This window comes from Sinocyclocheilus grahami, unplaced genomic scaffold (assembly GCF_001515645.1).
Source record: "Sinocyclocheilus grahami isolate Dianchi unplaced genomic scaffold, SAMN03320097.WGS_v1.1 scaffold462.1, whole genome shotgun sequence".
Taxonomy (NCBI): domain Eukaryota; kingdom Metazoa; phylum Chordata; class Actinopteri; order Cypriniformes; family Cyprinidae; genus Sinocyclocheilus; species Sinocyclocheilus grahami.
Genome location: NW_015505641.1, coordinates 2153140 through 2180542, shown reverse-complemented (window position 1 = coordinate 2180542; position 27403 = coordinate 2153140). Strand labels below are relative to the sequence as shown.

The following is a 27403-nucleotide window of genomic DNA, read 5'->3' as shown; positions in this document are numbered from 1 at the left end:
TAAATTCAATAAAAAAGGAACAGTTCACCAAAAATGAAAATTTGTTGAAAACGGAATCACCCACAGGCCAACTAAGATTTAGATGAGTTTGTCTCTTCATTGGAACAGATTTAAAGAAATGTAGCATTACGTCACTTAATCACCAATGGATTCTCTGCAATGAATGGGTGCCGTCAGAATGAGAGTCCAAAGAAGCTGATAAAAATATCACAAAAATCCAGACCACTCCAGTCCATCAATTATTTTCCTGCCTGTTTTCACTTGTAAAAAGTGTTTGATCTGTGCATATGTATCTCCTGATTCAGATGAGATGACTTTTTCACTGGAGAAGGCAATATTATGGATTATGGATTACACCCATTCACTGCAGAGGATCCATTGGTGAGCAAGTAATGTAATGCTGAATTAACATCTACATCTTTAATGGCCTGAGAGTAGGGCAGGGTGATATGATGGTATATATCGTTACTGCGGAATAAAGTGTCAATCAGCCAAGCACTTTTGACTTCTATAAAAAGTTCTTACAGCACTTTCTGACAGTTTCACAGACACATGGAGTTTTTCTTCCAGCACATCACAAATGCTGATAGTGCTAATGGCATATCAGACAAGCTGTCTATCAGCACTATAGAGCACTAGGGTGAGTGTGGAAAAGATGAATGAAAATGCTGTATTATGCTAGACTGACATAAATATTCTACTACTATTCCCTCTTTTCTTCTTGGTGGAAGGAATCCTGACACAGAAAGAGAAGTGTCATTCCCTAAGGTTAAAAATTCTGCAGAAAAAAAAAAAAAACCTAAGTGACTTAGATTTGACGAATTGCAATCGACATATTGAGACAGTGGTTTGGCAGTACATCAGTATGGCACTGGCTGAGTAATACATTTAAAATGTGCTCAGTAATTTTTCACTGATTAAAAAGGTTTTACACTCACAGAAATATGGCTAAAATAAGTGTGCGTAGGTGTGCACTTGTCACCTGTTTTTAAAACGTATAGCCATGATGATGAAATAAAGGCTTTTTAAAACTTTTTGAATACGATTCAAGTGCCTTGGAATACTATTATTCTATGGCTAAAATAAGTTAGAGTTAGAGTAGATAAATAAGTTGCCCTGTTTTCTGTTTGTTCTGCAAAGAAGATCAGGAGAAAGGGAAGGTTTTTTTGTTTACTTTTGTTAATTGGTAGTATAAATTAATTTTTGCAGCTAGCAATCAATGTTCTCAGAGCTTCGGCTAATGTTCTGGCAAGGTTCTCCCAAAGTAATGTTTCAGTAAAGTTAGCAGAATGTTCATTCAAAGTTATCTGGAATAATGTTAAATACAGTGTTAATAATAAAATGTTAGCACAAAAATGTTTATACATTGTTTAAGGATTTTTTTTTTCTGAAACATATTAGTTGGACATTTGTGTTGTTTAGACTTGTTTTAGAACATTCAAAAGTAACATTAGTTAATTGTTTTCAATTTTTGTTTTGTTTTGTTTTAAATAAACCTTTAAATAAACTTTTTTGCACTGTCCCTTGCAAGGTTTTTTTTAATATACTTATGATACTTTTGGTATTATTATTTAATTTTTTTTTTCATTCAAATGATTTACAAATTTCCCATTTGGGTAGTAATGACATGTTGCATGCATTTAGTTTATTATTAAAGCCCGGAAAACAATAACAAAGATGATTCACTGGTATTTTTTTTTCAGTTATGTAATATTTATTGTTGAACTTTGTTTAGAGGGCAGTGGAGAATTGACAGTAAACATTTACACTGTTGTCAAAGCAGGCTAGATCCGGTCCTGCTTCTCCACCAGCGTAGAGTCACCAAACCATGTAACACACACACACACACGATGCACAAAACTCCGCATTTGAACAGTCAATAGCAAATAACTTCTATGAATGAAATCCTGAGAGAATCCTTTTAGTACTCTGAAAAATAATGTGCTGCATGTCCTAGAGCTATTCATTTAAGCAAGTCCTTCTCTTAACATTATTACCAGCTTGTTTTTGCTCTGCTATGAGATCTGCTATGTGCACAATTTGATTTAGCCAAGTAGGACGTGTTCCTATATCAACATAATTTGTTATTCCTGAGACAACAATCCTATTGAATAATCATAGCCCACCCCTGTTCCCGACCCTGAGTGTACAGTAAGCCTTATCCTAGAAAATGGTCAACTGATATGTTGGCGAGGCTGATAAATTGGCCAATATTTGGGATTTTTAAATTATCAACATATATTTTCACATTTAACCCATTAAAGTTATTGTACATGGTCTCTTAAAAATCATCAGAAATGAGAAAGTGTCTAATTTAATTTATTTAAATGAAAACCCTAAATGTCTATCAAATATTTAACGCCACAAAACGTGTGCACATCCAGTGAGATCTTCCTCTGAAGGGGACACTGTCTCAGCCTGAAGAAAACCCACGTTCCTCTTAAATATTTTGTGACGTCCAACTGTGAGGCCCAGTGTGTTATATTTAACTACCTGATATTCATTGTGTGAACTGTATTTATTAACTTTTTATTTTATCCCTGTAAAGCCTGAAGAAATAATTATCAGACTTCATTTTATTTTACTTATTTTATTTTTTATATGGAAAAATATATGTGATAATATAATTGCACTTTTCTTTTCTCTATTTGAAAGATTTTAATACTGTTATTTGATTTCATGTTTTTAAAATGTGATGTTAATAAAATAAATATGAATACATTTGAACAGTTAAACTTAAAGCCTAGTTTATTACCATTTTGTCAGGGCCATTGGGGACAGGTGGGGCTCGGAATCCTTCCCTACCTCCAAAGTGGAGAATGGCAGAAAAAGTTGTTGATGTAATATTTGTACTCACATTAAAATTATTTTTCAAAAAGAAAAAAAAAATTATTGTTGTTGTCATCCTCTAGGGCAAGGGCACACATAAAAAGTAATGTATTGGTAATTTTGCACCATTTTCCATTAAAAACTCGACCACCAATCCTAAACCTGTATATAAAACTTGGATAATAGGACTTCCAGAACCAACAAGGATGTTTTTCCAGAAACGTCATACTTGGATAAATCACATAAAGCATGTCAGATCCGATACTAGTTTGCTTTATGTTGTAGTTCTTCAGTAATGTTTCAATTATATTCATGGACTCACTTTATATTAAGTGGCCTTAAAGGGGTCAAATGATGCGATTTCAAGTTTTCCTTTCTGGGGGTGCGTTTCCCAAAAGCACCATTAACCAACTACAGTCGCAAGTTCAGTTATTGCCAACTTAGTTCAACAATTTAGTGTTTCCCAAAACCACAGTTTAAACTAACATTGGCAAACATCATTGCAAATTTATGTGGTTGGAACTACAGCTCTCAACCTGTGGTTAGAAGCATAGCTTCTTGTTAGCTGTTAGCTATTCATGTGGACATAAATAGATTGTGCATTTGGGAACAATAAGCAAGATAACACGCAGTACATTGTTAGTTCAATTTAAATATACATTCCAATCTATATATTTCAGTGTGTCAACAATTAGTGCTGTTCTTGAAGAGTGTGCATGTGCTCAAATGCACAAGAGAACACTGAAGTATAATGTGAAAGGGAACCTGAGATGAATCAAACATCAATAAAGCAAAAGAACAGGGAACAAATAACAGTAAAGTACTCATCAGGTGCCATGTTTGTTACAGCAGCATCTCGGATATCTCAAATCGATTAATTAGCAGAAGTTATTAAACCACCACCTGCACATGACGTCATTAACAACAGTCCTATGATGTTTAACCAATGTGGTTCAAATGACGGAGGTGCAACCACGTTACTGCGGTTTCAGGAAACAGTCATGACTAGTTGATTAGTTTCTCCAACAATGCATCATACTATGATAGTTAATTGGCGAGTAACATTGTTGTACAGGAAACGCACCCCTGGTTGGAAAATCACGTAGATGACCAGCTAAACACAAACCATCCGCAACATCTGAAGATCAACTTGGCCAAAAACAGTAAATCAACTTTTGAACTTAGGGAGGTTTTAACTGGGTTTTTCAACAGAAAATCTAGATATCTTGATGTTCCTGCCTACTGTTTGAAACCTTAGGCCTTTATGTCAGTCTATGATGCCTAAAATATTATCTAGATAGGCACTTCACAAAGGTTTGGAGCAGGTCAGATGGTCCATGGTCAGAAATTTATTTTCTGCAAACGATGCTGCTGTGCCATTCACTGCCCTCAGCTTTCTCAGCGTATTATAGAAAAGAGCTTGCTTAAATCTCAACCCCTATTCAACACATATGTGACCCGTGTCAGTCAAGGAGGCTAAAGGGAATTGACGGGTCACTGGGATACCTACCATTGGAGCTGTTGTTTTGTTTGGACACAAATCTGAAGCTCTGGGGATGGTCTCAGTCTGTGACTAAGAAGGGCTAGCAGACTTCAGCAGTACTAAGATGTAAGGTTGCTACTCATAGATACTAGGCAAATACTTCGACCAAATACTACAGAGCATCAGTAGTGGAAGATTTATACTGACCACTCACTATGTGGATACAGTTAATGGTAAACAATATTTCATTCACAATCATAATACAAAATGGATCATACAACACAAATCTGTTGAAATTAATTTCTGAGAGGCATGAGTTGTATTTTCAGCTGCTCTCAGCAAATAGTTTCAGAAAGACTCGGTAACAATTGTGCAATATTTCACACATTTCACACACGCAATCCAAGTGGAACTGATGCAACTAAAGTGAAACGTTGTGGCTTAAAAAGGCTGTTTATCAGCTCCTCTCTAAATGGTTTGGCACTTATAAACGTATTAAATAAGTGCCTTTTTGATAACATTCCATGCAAAGCCAGCATCTGTCACTTAACACTGAGTTTGTACCTATGTAGTTTAGTTGTAAGAAGATTTCTTAAGATGTGTCAACTTAATAAAAAGTTCTATTCTAATCATTCATTTTTTTTGGTTTTATGTATTAAGTGCTTGAATGTTTGACTTGAAACATTTTAAATAAAGATAATTGTTTTACCAAGTTCAAGATTGAGGATGATTCCCACAAAACTATATTTTTAAGCTTTTTTCAAGATAAATGAAAACTTTTTTTTTTATTTTCATAATTCACAATTTATGTATACAGTGCAACAGCAAAAACTGTGAGGAAAAATAAATGTTAAAATTTTTTTAGATGTAGATTTTTTTATACATATATAAATAACTACAAGTCCACTATACCAGCTGCCTTAACCTGACTGTATATATGGATTCATTCAGAATTATTAAACAGAGCAAAACACAAATTAAAAAAGTAAATAAAAACATTTGTCGAATGCGGCTCAACATCACCAGTGAACAGTTCCTCTGTCAGAATGAGTATTTGTGTCTGTGTTTGAGTGTCTAAATAAACACCACTGACCATTGCAAACTCCTATAAAAACAGGCTTCTTCAGTGTGTGTCCATTATAAAACACTTGCCAGACATGTGACCATACTGAAATGTGCTTGTGCAAACAGCTATCACAGAGCGCACATACATGGCCTGTTTATTTGCACACTAATAATAATGGACTCACTGTAATCATCCTTAATTACAATTAATGCACAAGTTAAGGTTATGTATGATGACGAAAGCACGTTTTTTTTTTTTTTTTGTATGGAAGTCTATGAGAACAGTTGGGGCGATTCTCGGCCAGAGTGAAATAGCCCAAAAAGGGGCAATACTCCACAGAACGTGGCTTGACGCTGATTGGACTATAAATCCAGAGGCACAACAAACAGTCTAGAACCGTGACCGCTGTGGCTGAATATGATAGAAAAATAATAAAAATCCCTCCCTTTCGCACTTTTGTGGTGCATCGCCCCATCACCCTAATGAAGAAACCGCCCCTGTGTAGGTGTATTTTAACTCAAAAAAATACTTAAATCCAACTCATTGCATAGTTTTTAAAAACTACAAAAATCAAGTGACTATTTGGTTATTTTCAGTAGTATTTACTTGATCTCTCTTTTTTGCAGTCATGTATCAGTACTGGACAGAAAGGCTTTGAGTTTTTATTTAAAACGCACAATGGTATTCAAGCCAAAATCACTAAAGCACATTTATCCCTGAAGCACCAACAGCATCCTAAATATCTAATTACAAACAGCTATAATGAGTTTGGAAAACGTTCTATGAAGCAATTCCCACCTGGACTCAAAACAAGAGATGCTCAGAGAGATTGGCATCATTCTGTTTGGTGAATACACCTTGTGGAAAACCCGATAATACATCTCAAGTGATTATGTTGTATTCTCTTTAGGTAAATGTCCCCATGCTTAATATGGTTATTTGTCTTTTTAGATGCTTGGCTGGAAATTCAAGATTTAGCAAAGCATTAAGAGGTACAGATGTTTGTCCAGTCATTACTCACAGAGGAACTGTTATCATCCACAAATATCATTCAACAGATTCTCAATGAGAGCAAATTGAGGTTAATGAGATAAATAAATTTTTTTTAATGAATGCACTTAGTATGCTTCTATTGTTTCATGAACTAAATCAAACAGGACAGAAAACAACATAAAATCCTGCACTGTGGGCTTTTGGAAATGACTACTTGAGTATATTTCATGCTTCAGGATGTTCAACGCCTTCACCGTAATTTCAAAATGAGCAGTTCAATTGTCATCAAACAGTGTAAACCTGTGGGTGATCATCACGCCTATTTACAGCTTTCATACTCTTTCCTGTTTATTCACAAGACGGCACTCCTCTTCACTTTCATTTAAAGCCATAAACAGTCAAACAGCCATAAAGTGACATGCCTCTGAGGAATATGCAAGATACAGTTGTAAATGTTAAAGCACAAAAGCTATAAATGAAAGAATTGAGAGCCTGAAAGCGATGTTCCACACTCAAAGTTCCCATATGGTAAAAGACGTGCTTTTGTTGTCATTTTAGAGCTTGGCTTTTAAATAGAAAAGTGTGGCAAGTACATTCTTCAAAATTTCTCCTTGTGTTTTTCACAGAAGAAAAAAAGAAAGTCATACAGGTGGAACATCATGCGCGTGAGTAAATGATGACTATTCCTTATACAGTGGCCTGTGAACAAGGAAACCAGTGTTTTGTGTGAATATCAATCTATGTATGGTTACCCTGAAAAACCTATTTAAAGTCCCCCTCGTCTTTGATAATCAATAGGATATAGACCAATTTCAGTGTTTGCAAACAGTGATGACGTGTGGTGGCAGAAAATGCCAATTTTAACGTAGCAGTCTATTCAAGCCATGGAATAAAAGAATAAAAAATTTAATTTTGAGTTTATATTTCAAAATTTAGACTTTTTTCTTGCAATTCCGAGATTATATCTCACAATTCTGGTAAGAAAAATCAACTCATCATTCTTTCTTTTTAGTTTATAATCCCACACTTCTGGCTTTTTTCCCTCAGAATTAACAAACTCGCAATTGTTGACTTGAATAAAGTTATAAAGTCCGAACTAGGATATATAAACTTGCATTAGCAAGAAAAAAACTCAGAACTGTGAGATAAAATAGGTAAATGTTATGTAAAATGTTATAGGTTTAAATAGGATTTCATGCATGTATTTAAACTGTAGGGCTAATACAATATGTGCCCTATATGAATATTATAGACCTATTGTTTAAATCAATTTATGCTTCAAAAGTAGGGTAATCATAGCAGGTTCCATCCATAGTCTGTCCGTTTAAACATCTGCGTTTAGCTTAAAATGGCGTCTTTGAGACAGTGTTATATAAAAATTATTTGCATTCCGATTCTGCATCCAAAGGCACAACAATAAATGTTTTCTCTTATTCCATGGATTTTACCCGTTTCCCTCCACTTGTTCCCAGTGTTTTTCTTCCACCACTATGCGCGCGCAGCTGCAAGTGACGTAACTGTGACGTCTACTCCAAATTGGTATATATATATATATAGATATAGGATTGAATCAAGCGGACAGACAGACAGACAGAGATAGATAGGGAGATAGATAGATAGATAGATAGATAGATAGATAGATAGATAGATAGATAGATAGATAGATAGAATAAAGATGACTCCCTTAGCTGCATTCATCAGTATTATTTTAGCAAAGTGATAAAACTTCGGAGCACATACAAGCGATAAAAAAATGCATTTGGGTGGCATACAGATCAGTGGTAATCAGTTATTATCTATAAATCCCGGGCTAAAAATAAAAAGATGAGACAAGCTGATAATCAAGCATATCTGCATCAAGTGCATTTCTTCCCTTCCAGCTGCACAGTGGTGAATAGCGCCGCATGAGCCTGTGGAAAAGACAGTGAGCTCATCCCAAGCGAATGTCTCTTAAGTTCAGAGAGTGACTGACTTCCTTTAGCTGTGCTTACTCAGAGATACTGCGCTCCGCTTGGCTCTGTCTTAATTAATGACTAATTACATCCCATTGCTTCTAATTAGAATCACAAATTCAAGAGTGGCGAGGACAAAAAAAGCAAGTCTGTGGCTGTCTGAATCACAGGCATCATCTGCCGCCCTTCTCCTCTTATTCTTTCTTACTAAAATAAGAAACAGAAATTATGAAAAACATGTTCCATGCTAATCTCCTTTTGCTTGTTTTGACAATCCAAGAACACAAATTTTGGACTACAAATGTACTAAAAACAAAATTATACAAAGGTATTATAATACAACTGGAAATTAATATGTTTCTTTACATTATAAAATAAAGGAATAAGCCATTTAAGGCCATAATGTTTTTAGGTTAAGGCGGTTTTAGCCGCTGTGCGTCATATCTAACAACACCCCTAAGCCCTGGTAAAGTCACTGTTACACACAACTGCTAATAGCTTTTATAAAACAGCAACAACAGCATTATATATAAAAAAAAGTTTTCAGTAAAATATGATATTTATATCAAAAATAACTTATCAAAAAATATAACTCTTCCTCAAAGTAATATCCGCCTGCTGTAGAACATAAAAACCACCAAGGCTACATTTATTTGATTAAATATTCTAAAATATTATTACAATTTAAAATTACTGTTTTCTATTATAATATATTTTAAAATCTAATTTATTCCTGTGATGCAAAGCTGTATTTTCAGCATCATTGCTCCAGTCTTCAGTGTCACATGATCCTTCAGAAATCATTCTAATATGCTGATTTGCTTGATTATTATCAACTATTATTAGTGTTTTTTTTTTTTACTTTTTTTTCAGAATTCTTTGATAAATAGAAAGTTCAAAAGAACAACAATTATTTGAAATATACATTTTTGTAACATTATAAAGTTTATATAACATTATAAACTTTACTGTCACTTTTTAACAATTGTATGTGTCCTTACTGCATAAAAGTATTCATTTCTTTTTTTTTTACACTGAAGAAGACTGATAGCTGAAAAGTTTTTTTTTTTTTTTATTACAATTTAAAATTACTGTTTTCTATTATAATATATTTTAAAATCTAATTTATTCCTGTGATGCAAAGCTGTATTTTCAGCATCATTGCTCCAGTCTTCAGTGTCACATGATCCTTCAGAAATCATTCTAATATGCTGATTTGCTTGATTATTATCAACTATTATTAGTGTTTTTTTTTTTAACTTTTTTTTCAGAATTCTTTGATAAATAGAAAGTTCAAAAGAACAACAATTATTTGAAATATACATTTTTGTAACATTATAAAGACTTTACTGTCACTTTTTAACAATTGTATGTGTCCTTACTGCATAAAAGTATTCATTTCTTTTTTTTTTACACTGAAGAAGACTGATAGCTGAAAAGTTTTTTTTTTTTTTTTTTTTTTTACGTTTTATCCCCTGCTTAAATTCAATAAATATTTTTTATAGTGTAGGCCTCACTCAGAACAACTATTTATCGATTTGCAGTGGCCTTCCTTTTAAGGGGACAAGTGAACCCAAACCATGCCTGCTTGATTCTGATAAACCAACTTTAGTCATTAGTCCCAGTGCCATGACAAGCTGAATATTTATAGTTATGATGTGTTTCCTCAAAGCACTCTCAAAGGAAGGCGGTGACTGTGCTATATAGTGAAACATGACCTCAATTTGCACCAGTGTGCCAACTGTTTCTTCTGCTCCTTTGGGAGTTCAGATACAAATTCTTAAATAAGAAAATTTGCATCTTTTCGCAGTGTGGCGGACCCTGATATCAGCACGTTATTTTCTCTATTAGAGATTCAGTCGACATTGCAAAATAAGGTTGACTTCGGTGATACTATGTTTTGACTCTCTTTAAGCTTTCCAAGCATACCGTCTTTGCACATGGATAAATATTTAATGAACTGGATTTTTTTTAGTCCACACAACTCTGTTATATCTGGGTTGAACAGACATGCAAATCCACTTGCTTTAGAGCGCTATAATTAATGCAAATTTTTATTTTGTTTACATCAAGGTATTACTCCGTCCTATTTTTTATAGTTAGGTCAAATTATTTATTCCAGGAAAATCAAATGCACGGCGCAAAACAAGTAGGTATTTGCATTGTGCTGCTTTAATTCAAACCTATTTAAATCATCTCAGCATGAAAGCTTTTGAGAAACTGTAGCATAATCTTCATTGTGCATGAGTGTGCACTCAGCACGAAGAGCAGGAATATACTGTAGTGTGTCTTTAAAGAACTCAATCAAGAAGACCAACAGGCTAAAAGCATTTATCTTACAAAATACAATCAAAACCGAACAGCATTACTGCTGTAGTCATGACTACAGATGGAGAAACCCATTTAAGGCTTATACCCTTGAATGACCTGTTTTAAAAGGGGAACAGATCAGCCGGACAAAATGGTTGGTTTGATTTTTACTGCAAGTTCAAGGCAACCAACACTTGGAGAGGAAATGAAGCGAGCAATTCCATTAATGAAGTCTTAATGTGTCACTCTAACAATCAGTTACACTCAAGAATGGCTTCTGATTATATTAGATGTACAGTAATGGCTATTGTTGTTTTTCTTTAACATTCATAAATCGTATTTCAATTTTCAAACAAACAATGCAAAGTAAATGTATAGTTTAAACAAGTTTACAGTTTATACAAGTCAATTTATAGTTTATAGAAGTAAATATTAAGGCAAAACACAACAGGTGAATAGGGTACAATTTTTACTAATACATATCAGCATACTTTCCCCAGCTGATTAATCACAGTAAATTAAGGTAATTGTTTTGCACTATATGTTTTCTGAAATGCTATGTTTAAATATGCAAATGAGGCACTATCTAATTAAATATGCAATAATTTGCATAAACCTGAGAACAAAAATCGAAACTAGTTCAAAGCCAAGTTGAAAATTCGTGTTTTATATTGTTGACATATTAGAGTTAAAGGATTTTACAGAGGGGTTTTTTGGATCTCTTTTTATCACTCCATAATCAGACAAATACTTTCAACAACCAGACAAAAATACATCACCATGTTTTTAGGAATAAAATGTAAAAATATATATCAGGCGAATTATATGCAAACCCCTCGGTAAAAACCTTCAGAATATAGATAGGAATAAAACTGTAAAGTTTGGTCTATGTAAGTGCTGCTGAAGCGGAAATTTCTGACTCAAAAGTGAATGAATGAATGAATGAATGAATGAATGAATGAATGATGGTTTAGATCCTACCTGTCCGATCGCTACCACTTTGTTTATTTAAACGGGGAGTCATCTCAATTATCACCAGTAAAGTATGGAGTGCCACTAGGATCTGTCCTAGGTTCTCTGCAATTTTCAATATACATGTTACCCCTTGGTAATATTATTAGAAAATAAGGGATTAGTTTCCATTCCACTCAACTATATATCTCAACAAGACCAGATGAAACTTCTAAAGTATCTAAGCTAACAGAGTGTATTAAAAATGTAAAAGATTGAATGACCAATAATTTTATCTTATTGAATTCGGATAAGACGGAGATATTACTTACTGGACCAAAAAGCAGTACACAGAATCTCTTGGATTACAATTTTCAACTAGACGGATGTCATGCTAATTATGTCTCTGTTTCTCTGTTTCTGCCACGAACTAGGAATTACACAAGCTTCAGTCTGGATCCAGCCCTTACAAAGACCAGAGATGATGCCAACCCCTCAGAGGACCTCAGATGATGCCAACCCTGAAAAAACATAAACTATCAAATTTTGCTACAAGTTTGATTGCAACATATAATCATTGCTTTTAATAGTGTTCGTCGTCTGTTTGATTACATCATTAACTGAATTTTACCGTACATTTCTGCCATATCTACATCAATTTGACATAGTCACCATGGAAAAGCTACTACTAAATATATTGTAGGAACTTAATTTTCTGTAAAGCTACTTTGCAACGATTTGTATCATGAAAATCGCTATACAAATAAACTTGAATTGAATTGAATTGAATTAATTAATAAATTTTTACATTTTGATTATTTAATTTTAAAGATATGTATTTTAATTGAAATCTATAGATGCAAACAGTTAAAATATAAATAAATAAAACAATCCAGTATGTGTTTCCCACTAGTTATGAAAGCAAAATAGCCTAAAATCTCAAAATTGACCAGTGCATGAAAAAACAATGGTTTTGCCTTAAGGTGTTATGTATTAGTAATGCACTGATATTATTTCTGGCTGATTACAATGTCATGATTTACTAAAGAGTGTTGTTAAATTATTTGCAATTTTAAAGATTAAATTTCAGTCAGCATTACATGGCAACAAAATGTAATGTACATAAGGGAAAAAGCAGCACAATTAAATATCCAATATCAAGCCTCAATTTAAAAATCTAATGCTACTTGGTGTTATTTCAAAAGAAACTGATATTTAGAATATTTTGCATCCGACACAGATTTACCATATGGGCATTTGGACATGCCAAGGGGGGAAACATGTAGGGCCGGAAAAAAAATTTCAAACAGCATGAGATACAGCACAAAGGCCAAAGACATTGCCTGCTGAGTTCACCAAACCAACACTGCACAGTGAACAGGGGGGTCCCAGACAGGGGCGATTAGGAGGGACAGCGACATTACTAGACTAAGACCGTGGTACTTGATCATGCTAAGTTACAGGACATTGACTTATACAAAATACACTGAGAGACCACAATATAAAATCCAGTTACTACCTTTACTAGTTTTTTTCAAATACCAAGTGATTTAAAGCACTATAAATTCAAGCACCTAAATGTCGTGTGTGAGCTGTACTGATTAATAGCCTGTCTTTCTGGATCAGAGGCTTTGCCGTGTCTTTGTTTAACAGAGCTCATTGTGATTATCACAGGATAAACCCTCCAGGACAGCCATAAATCAGCCCTGCCGATACTCCTCACTCGCACAGCCACCTGTCAGTCAAAAGGGCAGTTGAGGGCAACTTGAAAAGCTCGAATCTCTTCTGAGGGGTGCCAAGTACAACATCTCGGCTGTGATTCCATGCCTTTCTGTTGAGGTAATTAACCTCTTTGGCCAAGCATTCAAATAACGCATCTCATAATCTTGTACTGCAGTTATATCTGATCAAATGCACATTATTATTCTTTAGTTTGGGTTGAACAAATCATTTTGCTTGGTTGGAACTGCAGCCATGCTAATTATGTCTCTGTTTCTCTGTTTCTGCCACGAACTAGGAATTACACAAGCTTCAGTCTGGATCCAGCCCTTACAAAGACCAGAGATGATGCCAACCCCTCAGAGGACCTCAGATGATGCCAACCCTGAAAAAACATAAACTATCAAATTTTGCTACAAGTTTGATTGCAACATATAATCATTGCTTTTAATAGTGTTCGTCGTCTGTTTGATTACATCATTAACTGAATTTTACCGTACATTTCTGCCATATCTACATCAATTTGACATAGTCACCATGGAAAAGCTACTACTAAATATATTGTAGGAACTTAATTTTCTGTAAAGCTACTTTGCAACGATTTGTATCATGAAAATCGCTATACAAATAAACTTGAATTGAATTGAATTGAATTAATTAATAAATTTTTACATTTTGATTATTTAATTTTAAAGATATGTATTTTAATTGAAATCTATAGATGCAAACAGTTAAAATATAAATAAATAAAACAATCCAGTATGTGTTTCCCACTAGTTATGAAAAAAGAAGAAAATGCAGTCCTCGGAGACGGTGTCATCCATTTTACTCATCTCAGATCACGCTGCCATCAAACCAAATATTCCATAACATACATTCCTACACAGCAGTTAGGTAATGTTCATAAATAGGTAATTCTCTAAAATATAAACAAATAAAACAATCCAGTATGTGTTTCCCACTAGTTATGAAAGCAAAATAGCCTAAAATCTCAAAATTGACCAGTGCATGAAAAAACAATGGTTTTGCCTTAAGGTGTTATGTATTAGTAATGCACTGATATTATTTCTGGCTGATTACAATGTCATGATTTACTAAAGAGTGTTGTTAAATTATTTGCAATTTTAAAGATTAAATTTCAGTCAGCATTACATGGCAACAAAATGTAATGTACATAAGGGAAAAAGCAGCACAATTAAATATCCAATATCAAGCCTCAATTTAAAAATCTAATGCTACTTGGTGTTATTTCAAAAGAAACTGATATTTAGAATATTTTGCATCCGACACAGATTTACCATATGGGCATTTGGACATGCCAAGGGGGGAAACATGTAGGGCCGGAAAAAAATTTCAAACAGCATGAGATACAGCACAAAGGCCAAAGACATTGCCTGCTGAGTTCACCAAACCAACACTGCACAGTGAACAGGGGGGTCCCAGACAGGGGCGATTAGGAGGGACAGCGACATTACTAGACTAAGACCGTGGTACTTGATCATGCTAAGTTACAGGACATTGACTTATACAAAATACACTGAGAGACCACAATATAAAATCCAGTTACTACCTTTACTAGTTTTTTTCAAATACCAAGTGATTTAAAGCACTATAAATTCAAGCACCTAAATGTCGTGTGTGAGCTGTACTGATTAATAGCCTGTCTTTCTGGATCAGAGGCTTTGCCGTGTCTTTGTTTAACAGAGCTCATTGTGATTATCACAGGATAAACCCTCCAGGACAGCCATAAATCAGCCCTGCCGATACTCCTCACTCGCACAGCCACCTGTCAGTCAAAAGGGCAGTTGAGGGCAACTTGAAAAGCTCGAATCTCTTCTGAGGGGTGCCAAGTACAACATCTCGGCTGTGATTCCATGCCTTTCTGTTGAGGTAATTAACCCCAACCCACTGCTTATTAGAGGAGACTCATCGGGAGCGGAGGATGAGAGGAAATGAGAAATCACAGCTTCTCAAAGAAGAAAATGCAGTCCTCGGAGACGGTGTCATCCATTTTACTCATCTCAGATCACGCTGCCATCAAACCAAATATTCCATAACATACATTCCTACACAGCAGTTAGGTAATGTTCATAAATAGGTAATTCTCTAAAATATAAATAGCGAAAAATGTCAATTTCCAAGCATCTGTAGATTTCTATAGCACACTTTTATATTAACCTGAATAGTAATACCATCTGCATAAATATTCATATTTCAAATTTGAATAAAGACAGACAAAATCTAGCACTAGACTGCTTGTCATTACCATCACATCTCAACTTCTTAAATAAGTTCCAACGAGACCTGCAGCTTTCCTGCTGGCACTTGTGTCTGTTACAACAAGGCAATTTTTTAATGAGCAAAATGTAAAATAATAGTATGTGTTTCCCCAGTTTCTTTAAAAGTTCTTTAATACTATTTTAAAAAGGTGTTTCTGATAACCGAACAAACCAACCTATCTGTTATTTATGTATGCAGGTATTTATTCATTTTATTTCTTACTACTGCTAATTGATGTGGACATTTTTAAAGAGGCAGGTGGTAATATCAAAATTGGTCTTCCAGCTGTTCCTTATATGTACATTTAATTTTTCCGGCCTCTTATTGCTACCTGTCCCACCTTTTTTGGAATGTGTAGCTCTCATGAAATCCAAAATGAGCCAATATTTGGCATGACATTTCAAAATGTCTCACTTTCAACATTTGATATGTTATCTATATTCTATTGTGAATAAAATATAAGTTTATGAGATTTGTAAATTATTCCATTCCTTTTTTACTCACAATTTGTACAGTGTCCCAACTTTTTTGGAATTGGGTTTGTAATTTCTAGACTAGTTCTCAAGACAAAGTCTCACCATTGTGTTCATATATGCATTTAATTCAGTGCAGATGAACTGGAAATATGAAACAATGAATAAACAATGGTGAGAATCCATGAACTTGCCAACAAACTTGCTGAACAACTGGACTAAAGATTAATCACCAAGTACAAATATGCTAAAAAAAATTATTGGTGTTGGTATTGTTATAATTACTAATAAAATATGCTGTCATAAATACTAATAATATAAAATATTTTATTACATCCCAATGTGAACAAAAGCTGGAAATATATGACGTTATGTCAAGAGACCCAAAAATGTGATTAATGTGGTAGCACATGAAGTTCAAAATATTATTGTATTCTTTAAGGAATTATTTATTATTATTATAATTATTACAAAATAACTACCTGTGATCTACAATCTAATCAATTCCCAGTGGATAAAATCCATGTCTTGCTCTGCATTTTTCTTCATTGAAAATCCAGTTTTCACAAAACATGTCACATTATGAAATTTCATATTGACTTCAACATTACAGTTACAAAACAAATCCTTTTCTGTTCTATTTCAAAGAAAACAGTGTTTATCATAATCAATATTTGGAATCTACAAAATTGTTTATTCTTATTCCACAACAGAAATTCCTATTCCTGCTTCTTCTGCTGCTGAATTTGATCCTTGAGCTCCCATGAAATACTATGTTCTTGATTTGTTTTTGCACATGGTGCAGCACTTTGCATAAAAGCTAAATGCAAACGTATGAGAGCAGATAAACAGAATGTTATGAGCTGAGAATCTGTTCGCTTCACTTCGCTACTCTACACAATGTAACTACACACCTGAAAGAGGGACTAAGTGATTCTGTTGTTCTTTCTCTTTGGCTTTCAACAGAAAATCCACTACAGTGCTAAAGAGCTGCTGTGCTGAAGCGTGCTGCATTTTCATCAGGTTGAGGATGACAGGGAGATCAGCCGGGCCATCCTCCAGGCTGTATGTACCAGGTGGTAGAGCCACAGCTGGCATGTACCTCTTCCATATAAATCACTCATTCTGGAAAATACTTGTATGCTACAGAGAGAGAGGCAGTGTAAAGTCTGTGATGATGAAGAACAACCTTGTGGTCAGCACTGTATCATAAGATACAGTTTTGCCACTAAAAAGTGAAAATTAATGTACTTAATGGAAAAGATCACCCAAAAATGAAAATGTACTGAAAATGTACTCACTCATTGGTGAGCAAGTGAATTAATGCAACATTTCTCCAAATCTGTTCTAATGAAGAAACAAACTCATCTACATCTTAATGATCTGAAGTTGAGTAACGTTTGAGCAGATTTTCATTTTTGGGTGAACGTATCCTTAAAAGTACTACTCAATAATGTTCAATAAAGTTTGATTGAGTTCAATAAAAGCTCAATCAAAAGCATTTGTGGAATACTATTGAATACCACCAAATACTCATTCTTTGTATTAAATAAATTGAGGTCACAGCAAGGAACAAGCACTTACAAAGGAATACCATGAGGCCAACTGATTTAAAAGCAGAATTGTGAAGCTTATCATTTTACAAAAGCACTCACATTAATTATTCTGTTAAATGTATCTATTGTTTGAGCTATAAAGTAGTTCTCACCATTTTTACAGTCATTTTAAGGTTTTAGGTGTTCTGTTGTTGTAGCAAAGAAAATTGGATATATCTTTACATAGAATTGTTTTTCAAGTAAAGATTAAAATAGTTTTTGAGCTAATCAACATGGCAAATGCTGTCATTTGAGCTTAAATTGTACTCAACCCACAATATTTCATTAAAAATCATTAACTACAAAGATCACGGTATTTCAGATAAACCTTAAAGGGGTCATAGGATGCTACATGCACTTTTACAAGTTGTTTGAACTGAAATGTGTCTTGGCAGTGAGTGTACACAACCACCCTAAAATTATAAAAATCCACCCAATGGTTTTTTGTTAATCTACTAAAATCTTTCCCCCTTTCTCAAATCGAGCCGATCTCAGATGCCTGCCTGTGTGACGTCACACAGACAGGCCCCTCCCACGATAGTTTGATTGACAGTAACGTTTCAGCACAGACTGGACAGGCGTCTTACCTTAGACCCGCCCTGAGTGACTGTCATCAGTCCGCCATTGTTTCACCGCTGGAGCAGTTGTAGACAAGAATGACTCCCAAGCGATTGAAGTGTTCTGTTGTTGGATGTAATAATGAACATAGCAGTCGTCGTTTACTCCCGACATCTGAGCCGCTGAAGACGCAGTGGATTATGATTGTTTTTGAAAGGAATGCGCCCCCGATCTACATAAACGCATCTATGTTCGCGCAAATCATTCGTGATCCAGCTTCACCTACAGAAGTGAGTGTAAGGTTTTTTTTAACAAATCTTTGCAAATCGCCGTTCCTAATAATGTGCTAATTAGCAAGTTTCATGATGAATGCAGCTAAAGTAAACAGTCTCTCTGAGAGCGGCTCGGAAGAGAGGGGCGGGGTCAGCAGAGCTCATTAACATTAGCAGGAAAATGCTACAAATCTGCATGCTCTGAAAAATGCTGTTTTTGACAGGGTAAAAAAAGGTGTTTTTATACTACCATTGAGAAATTTTAACCAAACTATGTTACAGACTTTTCATTAAGACCCTAAATAATCATATCAACTTGTGGAAAATGGGCATCATATGACCCCTTTAACAATCCCTGCCATGCAATAAAAAAAGTCATGTGTTGTAACTAAAAAAATGCTCCCTAACGCACTTTCCAAGCCCATTCCTGAAGCCCCCAGAATGTGCCAAACAGCACAAAGTGTCTGCGGCTGTAGCTCGGGAATGTTTGCTCAAGTAATCATCTGTAGCCGCCTCTCAGCTCAGTGAGGTTTGTTTGCGCCCTTGATTCGGTTTGAGCACCACACTGGCTGTCTGCAACCCATATCAACATACATCCAGTTAGTAACTACGACAGAATCATATCTCTAACAATGAAGTGTGTATTTTATAACAAAGCACAAAAGGAGTCCATTAATACAATTACATTACAGGCTTTCTTGAGCAACACAATTTGTATTCCTAAGATATTCAGTGAAGCAGACAAATCATGCTGTGCATGCTGTTGTAGACTAATAAACCAGTAAGAGAACAGCAAATTGCTTGTGTTTTCAGTTCTGCAACAAATTAGTGCTTTTCGAAGAAGCTGAAAACGAACCCGGAATAAAGCTTGCACAACAGTGAGAAACTACAAAAGCTTTATTGCTGCATACTGTTTGGCAGATGCTTTTCGGGGAAGGTTGATTAGGCTGTACTAATTGCAAGGGGTAGAATCCACCATTCAGTTTTTGCATGAATATTTTAAAGATGAATCAGTATATTCACAATCAACCAAATTCTGACCTCAAACATGTAACTGAAATGCATTAAATAGAAATAAAGGTTCGCAAAGGGGGGCTTTGCAGCAATGCCACAGAGGAAGCATTTCAGGATCCCCAATGAACATTTCTATAAAAACTTCTTAAAATAAATCGTAGTGCAAAGAATATTAGGGCCCTATGAAAATGCGGACTGAATCGTGGAACGTGGAATGTCACAGAATTTGCCAAATTTCAAAACGCGATATGGACTAGAGTCTGTGAATATTGCATGCTCTGCATGTCTCTGTGTGAATGAATGGCGCAGACGTGCTGTTTCGGTTACTATACACATACTGAAGCGCGTGTGACGCTCGCTGTGTTTTTAGCCTCTGTTGCCTCAATATATGAGTACATGAACACATAAACATAATCTCTAGAACTACTCTGAGAGCATTTTACCATTTCTTTCGAGAAATACTATCATCATATCATCTGTGTGACGTCACACAGACAGGCCCCTCCCACGATAGTTTGATTGACAGTAACGTTTCAGCACAGACTGGACAGGCGTCTTACCTTAGACCCGCCCTGAGTGACTGTCATCAGTCCGCCATTGTTTCACCGCTGGAGCAGTTGTAGACAAGAATGACTCCCAAGCGATTGAAGTGTTCTGTTGTTGGATGTAATAATGAACATAGCAGTCGTCGTTTACTCCCGACATCTGAGCCGCTGAAGACGCAGTGGATTATGATTGTTTTTGAAAGGAATGCGCCCCCGATCTACATAAACGCATCTATGTTCGCGCAAATCATTCGTGATCCAGCTTCACCTACAGAAGTGAGTGTAAGGTTTTTTTTAACAAATCTTTGCAAATCGCCGTTCCTAATAATGTGCTAATTAGCAAGTTTCATGATGAATGCAGCTAAAGTAAACAGTCTCTCTGAGAGCGGCTCGGAAGAGAGGGGCGGGGTCAGCAGAGCTCATTAACATTAGCAGGAAAATGCTACAAATCTGCATGCTCTGAAAAATGCTGTTTTTGACAGGGTAAAAAAAGGTGTTTTTATACTACCATTGAGAAATTTTAACCAAACTATGTTACAGACTTTTCATTAAGACCCTAAATAATCATATCAACTTGTGGAAAATGGGCATCATATGACCCCTTTAACAATCCCTGCCATGCAATAAAAAAAGTCATGTGTTGTAACTAAAAAAATGCTCCCTAACGCACTTTCCAAGCCCATTCCTGAAGCCCCCAGAATGTGCCAAACAGCACAAAGTGTCTGCGGCTGTAGCTCGGGAATGTTTGCTCAAGTAATCATCTGTAGCCGCCTCTCAGCTCAGTGAGGTTTGTTTGCGCCCTTGATTCGGTTTGAGCACCACACTGGCTGTCTGCAACCCATATCAACATACATCCAGTTAGTAACTACGACAGAATCATATCTCTAACAATGAAGTGTGTATTTTATAACAAAGCACAAAAGGAGTCCATTAATACAATTACATTACAGGCTTTCTTGAGCAACACAATTTGTATTCCTAAGATATTCAGTGAAGCAGACAAATCATGCTGTGCATGCTGTTGTAGACTAATAAACCAGTAAGAGAACAGCAAATTGCTTGTGTTTTCAGTTCTGCAACAAATTAGTGCTTTTCGAAGAAGCTGAAAACGAACCCGGAATAAAGCTTGCACAACAGTGAGAAACTACAAAAGCTTTATTGCTGCATACTGTTTGGCAGATGCTTTTCGGGGAAGGTTGATTAGGCTGTACTAATTGCAAGGGGTAGAATCCACCATTCAGTTTTTGCATGAATATTTTAAAGATGAATCAGTATATTCACAATCAACCAAATTCTGACCTCAAACATGTAACTGAAATGCATTAAATAGAAATAAAGGTTCGCAAAGGGGGGCTTTGCAGCAATGCCACAGAGGAAGCATTTCAGGATCCCCAATGAACATTTCTATAAAAACTTCTTAAAATAAATCGTAGTGCAAAGAATATTAGGGCCCTATGAAAATGCGGACTGAATCGTGGAACGTGGAATGTCACAGAATTTGCCAAATTTCAAAACGCGATATGGACTAGAGTCTGTGAATATTGCATGCTCTGCATGTCTCTGTGTGAATGAATGGCGCAGACGTGCTGTTTCGGTTACTATACACATACTGAAGCGCGTGTGACGCTCGCTGTGTTTTTAGCCTCTGTTGCCTCAATATATGAGTACATGAACACATAAACATAATCTCTAGAACTACTCTGAGAGCATTTTACCATTTCTTTCGAGAAATACTATCATCATATCATATACAAACAGACACCGAAAGGTCTTAACAGCAACCCATCAAAATAAAAGTCCGGTTTAACTTGAAGAAACTTTGACAGAAATATATTACTTAATGTAATGTTAGTACTACTACTAATAATAAAATGATTATTAAAACATTATTTTTAAAGGAATATTTACCAGAAAAAGTATTTACCAGAATGTATTTAGCAGAAAAATATAAATACACAAAACACTATTTCTGAAAAAAAAATATACAGTATATATAATAAAATAATATATTGTTTATAAAATCAATTAATTATAGATGCTCTTGATTATTAAAATTTAATTAAACCACTAAAATGTAATTCAGAAAATTACAGAATTTTGTAAAAATAATTTTAAAAAAGAATAAATAAAAATGAATTCGAGAAAAAAATAAAACATACTTCATAGGGCCTCTTTTTTGTTAAACTCTTAATAAATTGCTCTCAAATAGTGTAAGTTTCATTGCTTTAATTAATTAGACATGATTTCTGATTAATAAATTTAACATTTTATTTAACCATTAAAATAGAGACTAGAAAAATTTTAACGGAAAAAACGAATTTGGAAAAAAATAAAACTGAATTTGGGAAAATATAAAATGGATTTCATAGGGCCTAGAATATATAAATAATGTAAAGAATATTTTTCCACTATAAAGAACCTTTTGTGCAATGGAAAGGTTCCATGGAGGTTAGATGACCATTATAAACTTAAATTTTTTTTAAGAGTGTATCAAATAAACAAATGCATAAATGATGATGGAAAAAAAACAGAAATGGTGTGTGCTGAGAAGTGCTGACAGATCTAAACTACCTGTACAGACAGAAGCAATCAGTCACTTTTCATAATTAGTTCAGTCAGTGCCAAGTTCATTAAACAAGAGTCTCTGAAGAGAGAAGAAGAGGAGTTAGCAATCATCAATGGTCTTTGTGAAGCTGCCAGATCGCAAAGTGGAGGTCACACCTACATAAAATTGTCATTAACAATAAGGCAAGGTGCAATCAACCTGATTTGAACAGGACAGGACAAATGTACAATTGGTATTCAGGTCATGATGATGAAACTCTAGGCTATAGATTTTTCTGTTTTGCACCTGAGTGGAAGATATACTCTTCACAATGGACTGCTATTTCCCTCACCCAGATCAAGTCTGTTCACAGTGCAGACAAAAACTTACCATGGTAACCATGGTGTCATGGTGTAGTTAACGTCACAACAACAACACATAGTATAACCCACTACTGTATAGTAAGTCTACATGTCATATATTTGTAATTTTGTATGTTGTTTATTTTTGTGATGAGAGTGCCTGCTAATACAACATTACTACAGTATTTTGATGAAAACGATGGTTAGTAAATTGTTTTAAACATCAATGCTGCACACAATGACAACGCTTCTCAAAGCTTCTTACATTGGAATATGTTATATAGATGTAGATTTTTTTTTAAGTGCAATAATTGCAATATATTTGGCAGGTAACTGTGGTTAACACCCATGGCAAGTCGTTGCGAAGGTGGTAATTTAGTTCCATTTACAATGAAAGGTTTTTCTATATAAATGCAACAATTTGTGCCTCTGCATCAGCAATAAAATATCATTACTTACATAATGTGATTTTCTTTTGCTGAATTTCTGTTTCTCAGCTGTATTTCATTCTCTCACAGGAAAAGAATTCACAAAAGGCATATAAGATTGCATATAGTGTTTAAAAATTATTTAAAGTCTATGCGCATTTTGGCCTGTTTCACTGAGGTCTTGAATTATTGAACCAGTTTTTATTTATTTATTTATTCATATTAATTTTTTTTACTTCCTGTATTAATAAACCTCAAAATGGAACCCTGTTACCCAAGTTATTGTAAAAAAATATATATAATAATAATAATAATAATAAATAAATAAAATATGTTTTTTATTATTTAGTATACTATTTAGGCTATTTATTATATGTTCCAAAACTATCTAGCCAGGCTGTAAAACAGATTCATTTAGGCTTCATGTGCCAGTTTGTTACCTGTTGTGGTGATTTTTGTATTTATTTTATTATTTCTATCTAGTTCATTCTAATGTTAATGTTTATTTAATCACCCCTTCCATTCAACATCAGTTAAAAAAATACGTTTATGGTCCACTTTTTTTAGTGGAAACTGGCATATCAACTAATTTTGGCACATCATTTGTGCTGAATTTATGGTTTTCAGCTCTTTTTTTTTTATTGCATTGCTAAGAACATACACCATCAATGCCAGGGGTACATACAATTGAGAGTACAAATGCAGGTTACAAAATCAGGAAAATTTTAAGGACAGTTTTAAGGGCTTTGGAGTTGCTGGATGTAAGGAGAGTGTCCAGATGGGATTTAAGGGTTTTCAGCTCGTCTATTTCTCTTAGTTTTATAGAGTTTATAGAGTAAACGTCACATTTGTATGCACAGTTATTAAACAGACATTCGACAATGGACTGCTATTTCCCTCACCCAGATCAAGTCTGTTCACAGTGCAGACAAAAACTTACCATGGTAACCATGGTGTCATGGTGTAGTTAACGTCACAACAACAACACATAGTATAACCCACTACTGTATAGTAAGTCTACATGTCATATATTTGTAATTTTGTATGTTGTTTATTTTTGTGATGAGAGTGCCTGCTAATACAACATTACTACAGTATTTTGATGAAAACGATGGTTAGTAAATTGTTTTAAACATCAATGCTGCACACAATGACAACGCTTCTCAAAGCTTCTTACATTGGAATATGTTATATAGATGTAGATTTTTTTTTAAGTGCAATAATTGCAATATATTTGGCAGGTAACTGTGGTTAACACCCATGGCAAGTCGTTGCGAAGGTGGTAATTTAGTTCCATTTACAATGAAAGGTTTTTCTATATAAATGCAACAATTTGTGCCTCTGCATCAGCAATAAAATATCATTACTTACATAATGTGATTTTCTTTTGCTGAATTTCTGTTTCTCAGCTGTATTTCATTCTCTCACAGGAAAAGAATTCACAAAAGGCATATAAGATTGCATATAGTGTTTAAAAATTATTTAAAGTCTATGCGCATTTTGGCCTGTTTCACTGAGGTCTTGAATTATTGAACCAGTTTTTATTTATTTATTTATTCATATTAATTTTTTTTACTTCCTGTATTAATAAACCTCAAAATGGAACCCTGTTACCCAAGTTATTGTAAAAAAATATATATAATAATAATAATAATAATAAATAAATAAAATATGTTTTTTATTATTTAGTATACTATTTAGGCTATTTATTATATGTTCCAAAACTATCTAGCCAGGCTGTAAAACAGATTCATTTAGGCTTCATGTGCCAGTTTGTTACCTGTTGTGGTGATTTTTGTATTTATTTTATTATTTCTATCTAGTTCATTCTAATGTTAATGTTTATTTAATCACCCCTTCCATTCAACATCAGTTAAAAAAATACGTTTATGGTCCACTTTTTTTAGTGGAAACTGGCATATCAACTAATTTTGGCACATCATTTGTGCTGAATTTATGGTTTTCAGCTCTTTTTTTTTATTGCATTGCTAAGAACATACACCATCAATGCCAGGGGTACATACAATTGAGAGTACAAATGCAGGTTACAAAATCAGGAAAATTTTAAGGACAGTTTTAAGGGCTTTGGAGTTGCTGGATGTAAGGAGAGTGTCCAGATGGGATTTAAGGGTTTTCAGCTCGTCTATTTCTCTTAGTTTTATAGAGTTTATAGAGTAAACGTCACATTTGTATGCACAGTTATTAAACAGACATTCGTCTTACCTTGTATGTGCTGATTAACCACATTCTCCAGCCGATCCAGTCGCTCTATAATCCGCAGAGTTTCTCCTTTCCGGTCGCCCTCCAACTTTTGGGCTGGGACAGGCATCGGCACTTTGATGTACACATTAGCAATGTAATTAGTCACCCATCCGACGTACAAAAGACACACTATGTTGGTCATGCCACTTAGTATCACACACGTAGACACCAAAGTTTTGGTTCTCCTGGTGCAAGCCATTCCGACATCCCTCCATATAGAGTCCGAGACACAGCGGACAAGTGCGCCTGTCCTCAACTCTGTATGTACTCCGATGGAGAATAACGCGCCTGACGCAAACACTACAGTCCGCGCTTCATTCTGCCACTGGGCTGTTCAGCTCTGACAGGTTCCAGCGACTTGAAATGGGCAACTATCGTCTTGTTCCAACACGAAACGCCGCGTCCTCCATCTGCAGCGCCGAGCAGCGCTATAGGAAGGAGAGCGAAGGTGCGCGAGTATGTGTGTGGTTTGATCCTGAGCCTGTTGACCAATGAGATGAGCTCTAATCTATGGAACCAATTGCACAATGATCCGGTAACAGTAAGGAGGCGCAGAGACTCTTACTGTTTCATAAAGTAACTTTTTACTGTTTCATAAAAACAAACATGACTTGAGCGAGCAAAATAAAGGAGCACATTGCATTTTAAACTCTAATATAAATAATAGGCTACACAGAGCAGATTGAGGAGTGCTGTAGCAAAGCATGAACACACCATCGATTTAACTAGTTGGAAATGATCAGGGAAATCACTGTGTGCCTTATTAATACCCTCATGATTACAAAAGTTGTGAGATTGTTTATAAAGTATATAATAACATTCATAATAACTTGTATAGGTATTTTTCGGGTGGTCTTTTATTATTTAGGAATTAAGTAAGTAAAGGATTTAATGGAATGCGGGTAAAGAAAGAAGAATAGGCAAAACACAGGAATATGAACTTTTGTAAAACAATTGTACTTATTTGCAAACATTGTTATTTTGAAACATGCACACATTCATTCTTATTCATTTGGCTAAATGTTTCTTGTCTCGTCACATTCAGTTACACTCTTAAAAATAAAGGTGCTTCACGATGCCATAGAAGAACCTTTTTGTCTAAATGGTTCCATAAAGAACCTTTAACATCTGAAGAACCTTTCTGTTTCACAAAAGGTTCTTTGTGGCGAAAGAAGGTTCTTCAGATTACAAAAAGGCAAGAAAGAGATGGTTCTTTAAAGAACCTTTGACTGAATGGTTCTTTGTGGAACCAAAAATGGCTCTTCTATGGCATCGCTTGAAGAACCTTTTGAAGCACCTTGATTTTTAAGAGTGTACTTGTGAATTACCTGAATCGCGTAAATGATTTAGCCTATATTTTCATTTCAAAATGGCGAAATTTGACATAAAATAGAGTAGTTTGCATCATTAAATATTACCTAGTGATGCAAACTACTCTACTCTCCCTAGATAATGGTCACTAGATAACAGTTGTCAAATATTAAATGTTTAGCTACTTACAAACTACCTTGCACTCTTTCACGGTTAAATGGATAGTCTACTCAAAAATACAAATTCTGTCATCGTTTATTCACTCTCCAGTTATCTCAGTTGTTGAGCGCAAAAGAAGATATTTTGAAGAATGTTGGTAACCAAGTAACCACTCAGTAACCAACCACTGACTTCCATAGTATGGAAAGAAAAAAAACTATGATATGGAAGTCAATGGCTATACCGATGACAGAATTTTCATTTTTGGGTGAACTATCCCTTTAAAAACTGAAGCA

General features: G+C 34.8%; 1 protein-coding gene across 1 annotated transcript in view; it reads right to left on the bottom strand.

The window, feature by feature from the left end:
* LOC107552972 (polypeptide N-acetylgalactosaminyltransferase 18-like) overlaps window positions 1-25962 on the bottom strand; it is a 153828-nt gene extending 127866 nt beyond the window's left edge. Inside the window, exon 1 of the mRNA XM_016235034.1 lies at window positions 25599-25962. Within this exon, the coding sequence (XP_016090520.1) occupies window positions 25599-25836 (238 nt within the window). The 5' untranslated portion in view covers window positions 25837-25962. The remainder of the gene's footprint in view (window positions 1-25598) is intronic.
* Between the last annotated feature and the right edge of the window lie 1441 nt (window positions 25963-27403).